Below are 5288 nucleotides of genomic sequence, written 5' to 3'. Positions count from 1 at the left end.
CACAGAAATTTATTCTCTGGGTCCAACTTCCGAATATGCGGCAAAAGAGTTACAAAAAATGCTTCATTTTCATCCAATTTTTCCATTTTTTTTATTTTCCAGCAGTGCCAATTTTCTTTTTTCAATTTCCAATAATTGGGCAGTGCTGTTACAGGTATTTTTTTTTTCGATGGAACTTCACAGCTGAACTCGTCATTGTCGCACAGATCTCTTGTTTCTTCGACTTGTGAAGTGTTGAGAATATCTTCAATTTCTTCTTCGTATTTAACCTCTTCTTGGGTAGCTTTTACACTTGACGCTTTTAAATTACTACTTAAATTTCTGTATTTCATTTTGTCCTTTAAAACAGTAGAGAATTGAAATAAGGCCAACTCGAAGTAATTTGTGATGCGGCATCCCCCGATTTTGGAGTTGGAATTTTGCGTACTTCACATCGAAATTGATCGCGTAAATACTTCCATTTTTTTTTAAGGCTTCCTCTGCAAGATCAAATGAAACCATATAATTAAAATATGATAAGAATTATATGCATACATGAATTTAAACAATAAAATACAAAAATTTATATAAATAATATAATATAAATTTAAATAACAATTTTTGTTTTAACTTTTTTATTTAGATTTCTGGCATCTGGAGCATCATTTGCCTCACTGGCTTTTTCGTTTCGGCTAGGCAAATCAACAGTAGGAGGTATTGTTAAGGAGACAACCCAAGTTCTATGGGATAATATATTTACTATACATATGCCGCAGCCAAACGAACTATGTTTTCAAGAAATTGCAGAGCAATACTGGAAGCTATGGAACTTCCCAAATTGTATTGGTGCTATCGACGGGAAGCACATATGAATCAAGTGTCCAGGAAATACTGGCTCCATGTATTATAATTATAAACACTTTTTAATTAAAACTTAAAAATTAACTAAAAGCAAAATGCGAAACAATCATACATACATCGTCTGCACATTTGTCTGTATGTTTGCGAAAGCAAATGTTCTACAAAAGCATATTTCCAACCATAATTAGGACAACACAATACAAGTGTCAATGGTGGTGTTGGTGGTAAGGGCTTGAAAAGCCACGATGAGTACACAGGTTCGAATCTCGACAGAATTTATTTTTAATTCTAGCCATTAATTTTATGGCAACAGCTAAAAATAATAAAGCGGCAAGTCAAGTGGTGACAATCGGCGGCCATTCGTTTATTGTTTTTCGGCACAGCTTGGATTTTCTACCAGCAATACAATGCTGTGACGCTTTGTCGCCGCGTCAGTGTTGACATTGACTCTTTGACAAAACGTGAGACTCGGCCTTAGTTGCTCGTGACAACGGAGATGCGTTTGTATGTTTGAATGTTTGTACATATGTGGTTCCTATTTGTTTTCGTAAAGATACAGACAAATGTGCCAAAGAAAAAAGATATGGGTATATGCCATAGAAATTCTATTGCTACGAATATGGAAATGATAACGAAATAATGCGAATATGTATATCTCATGAAGGTCATTAATTTTTTTTTTTTTGAAGAAATGAAAGGAATGAATGGAAGTGTTTATATGAGCACATTTTAATTCATTTGACACATCTTCATTTTATAATAGTCGAAATTAATATAATATAATACCCGAAATTAATATAATTTTTGAAATAATAATTCATTAAAAATTATTTGTTATTTAATTTTTCCATATTTTGTAAAAAAAAATTAAAATTTTTACCGTTTTTCGGATATTCGGAAAATAATCAGACATGTGTGACTCAGAGAATGGTTCATATAATATAAAATAATCGCGCATATGTTACTCAGAGAATGCTTTTTTACATACTCTGTGTGACTTTGTATATTTTTCTTCACAGCATTTCTCTTTATTCATTCTCGCATGAATTCAGCCGTTTTACATATTTTTCTGCCATTGCACGTGCTTAATTCTGCTAAATAGCAGCGAGAATGGTGACTTCCTTACTACAAATCTATCAGCTCTGTAGGCCGCCCAATCGAACATCATACAGAATTCAATTTGCAGCTTCTCTATGCTTTAAGTTCTCTGGTTGAATAGAGTGTGCTAATTGCATATGAGTGTGGTGTTGTGGCATTCGCAAGCTCGCAAGTGATGACGCCTCTATGCTGTGGAACTTAATAGCCATTGTGGAATTCATAGGTCGCACAGTACAGCTGTTTTCCTAAGACTGAAAGGCTTATAGCAGAAACAGTCAAAAACGCAGAATCGTGGGTCGTGTCAACTGATTCGACCTATCTTATGGGCGCGCAATGTAAGTGCCCAGTGAAAAACGCTACTCCCTTCGCTCTTTGACGTCGGATGACGTGGGAATCTACAGCATTTTGGTTTTTGCCGTCTAAACGTGTCAGCTGATTGCTCTCTCACAACCCAGGGTTGCCAATATCTATATACTGTAGTAATTATCAACTTTTATAATTCAATCTGTTCAATATGTTTGATATTTTCTTAAAATAACTCAAAATTGGAGTCGAATGCTATTATTTATAAATATATAAACTATTTTTAATAGTTTGTTTTCAGTTTTGATATTTTATATTATAAAAAATTGTAATTGGAAACATAGATGTGTACAAAACTATATATGCGTATTGAGCGATGGCAACATTGTGCAAATAAAAACAAACAAAGATGGCTGAATTCTGCGTTTTTGCCACGTTTTTCACTGGGCACACATTTTGCCGATGAGGAAGGAAAAGGGAGGAAGGCAGTAGCGTTTTTGACTGTTCCTACTATTATGGTAAAATTAGAGGTGCATAACCATATCCATATAAAACAGCTGAGTGAACCAAATTTACGGGGAACAATGTTTCCAATTAGAGGTGAGTTACCATAACAACATGCCCATAACCATAGCCATAGATATCAATTTAATTTCGATTTTCGCTGTAACCATAAAAAGATGTTTTTTGAATTTTTGACTTTTCATTTGAAATTTCGTTTGCATTTCGTTTYGTTCGCCCCATAATTTTGTATTATAAAGCTCGGATTGTTTAACGTAATTCAATTTTTAAACAGCAATCAAATAATAATCTATTAATCAAACTAATCAAAATGGAAGATATTAAATTAATAGAATGTGTACGGAATTCGCCATGCCTATATGACAAGAGTCATGCCAATTTCAAAAATGAAGAGAAAAAAAGGCGCTCTTGGAAGGAGGTCGCCAATAATTTGGAAGTTGATACTCACCATCAAATATAAATATTATGGTATTTAATATACAATATATTTGGACATTATAAACAGAAAGTGTTGTTCTAAAGCGTTGGGGCAACTTGAAAGAACGCTTCTCAAAAGAAATTAGAATCTCACAAAATGCTTCAGGAAGTGGTGCATTCGTAGGAAAGCAGTGGGCGCTATTTGAAATTTGCAATTTTTAAGAAGTCACATTATTCCTTGTCCGTAAGTAAAATGCATTATTACTATATCCATGTAAATAATGAGAACATTAATATTAACAGAATGCGACAAAGTGCGCCAATATTGAAACGCAGCGACGAGAACTATGACTTTATAAACATTTCGTCCGAATCTATATCACAAGATCTCTCCACGTCACCTCCAATTTCCTCTGGGCAATTAATTCCGTCCGACAAATCAACAATAATTCTGTCCGATCAAAAACAGCAATTCCGTCCGATTAGTCAATTCCGTCYAGTCAGCCATCAGCAAATTCGTCATCAACATCGCGACCACGAAAGCGAAAAAGCAGACAGCTTGACGAGGTGGACACTGCCATCCTCAGAACAGTGAAAACTTTCTAGGAGGTATGTGAACGTAGAGCGCGTCGAGAAGAGTTCGATGAGGAGATAAGCGGTTTTGGGCGAATGATACGCTCTTCGATTTCAAAAATGAAAATATCAAGGCAAGCATTGGTGATGCGTCAATGTACTGACATTGTAATGCAAGCGCAAATTGATGAAAAGAAAGCTTTGTGCATGTGAACTAGTCCCTCAATTATAAAAAGAGTTTTTTAAACTTTTATTACATATTACTTTTTGTTCTTTTAATCAGAACGGTTGAACTTTTGAACCTGAAGTACAAAGGATATAATCCATACAACGTTCTATATAATCCCCCACAAGATCTTAATTCATTTCTCCGTTCAGCATTCTTTCMTCTCCGTCAGTGTAATGCTCTGAGCAGTACCATCGATTCATATCGTAGAGGATTATGAAATTATGAAGCACTAAACATGCTAGTATGATTTTTTTCAGCATTTTCAGGATGAAACTCCATTGTTGTTCTTAGCACTCTCCACCTCGCTGTCAAAATCGCAAACGCATTTTCAATAACTCGTCTTTCCCGTGATAGTCTATAATTAAAACTTCGTTGAGCTCTTGTTGTATTTACACCTGGATACGGCTTCATAAGATTATTTTTTAATGGAAAGGCACAGTCCCCAACAAAGTAATGCGGAAACGGGTGGGAAGATAACGGAGGTGGAGTATCAAGCGATAGTGGCAAACGATTTTCTAACAGATCTTCGCCAAATCTCGTTGCATGAAAAATACCTCCATCACTCTGGCTTCCGTAAGCTCCTAAGCTAATGGCTGTAAAAGTGTATTTAGCATCACATGCTGCCAACAGTACAATGCTGAAAAACTTTTTATAATTATAATACATGGATTCTGAATTTGGAGCGCATTCTATCGCAATATGTTTTCCGTCGATCGCACCTACGCAGTTTGGCATGTGGCATCCACATTTGCGCAAAGTCGGTCGTGATGTCTTTATACTGTTGTTGCGTAGGTTCACTCAGATAAATTGGTGAAAGCGTTTCCCAAATAGCCTCACATGTCTCCAGCACTATGTGGCTCAGTGTAGTCTTTCCGATTTTGTAGCTCCATGCTAATTTTTTGAAAGAAATTCCATATGCTAAGTACCTAACAGTCACCTTAATAAATATAACAAATGAAATAATAATCACATAAACTTACAGAAGTGTGAGGGACAAACACTCTTCGGCATGGATTTGTTCCTTGAATTTACACATTGAAGCTGCCATTAACTTCAAAAAAGTATGGTCGACTTCCTAAACGCAGGTTGCAATGCATATTTACAATGCATATAGTTCCTAAAGTCACACTTGAATTTTCTGGCAACGCCTAATGTTCCTAATTAGTTGGCAACTCAGTTTTAAACGCATCAGATGTTTAAAGCGTGCATCAATTTTATTTGGTATGCAGAACAGACAATGGCAGAGTAAATAATTTTTATTTATTGTAACTAATTTAAATTGTGTTATCATTTCGTTTTATCTTAT

General features: G+C 35.2%; 1 protein-coding gene across 1 annotated transcript in view; it reads left to right on the top strand.

The window, feature by feature from the left end:
* The window catches only part of LOC108978760, a 1642-nt gene extending 774 nt beyond the window's left edge, over positions 1-868 (top strand). The window contains exon 2 of the mRNA XM_018949204.1: positions 623-868. Within this exon, the coding sequence (XP_018804749.1) occupies positions 623-851 (229 nt within the window). The 3' untranslated portion in view covers positions 852-868. The remainder of the gene's footprint in view (positions 1-622) is intronic.
* Positions 869-5288: the final 4420 nt, after the last annotated feature.

The sequence above is a fragment of the Bactrocera latifrons genome, unplaced genomic scaffold (genome assembly GCF_001853355.1).
Source record: "Bactrocera latifrons isolate USDA-ARS-PBARC rearing strain unplaced genomic scaffold, ASM185335v1 scaffold_1261, whole genome shotgun sequence".
In the NCBI taxonomy this organism is placed as follows: Eukaryota; Metazoa; Arthropoda; class Insecta; order Diptera; family Tephritidae; genus Bactrocera; species Bactrocera latifrons.
The sequence above is the reverse complement of the archived record's forward strand: the minus strand, read 5'-3'. Positions and strand labels throughout refer to the sequence as shown.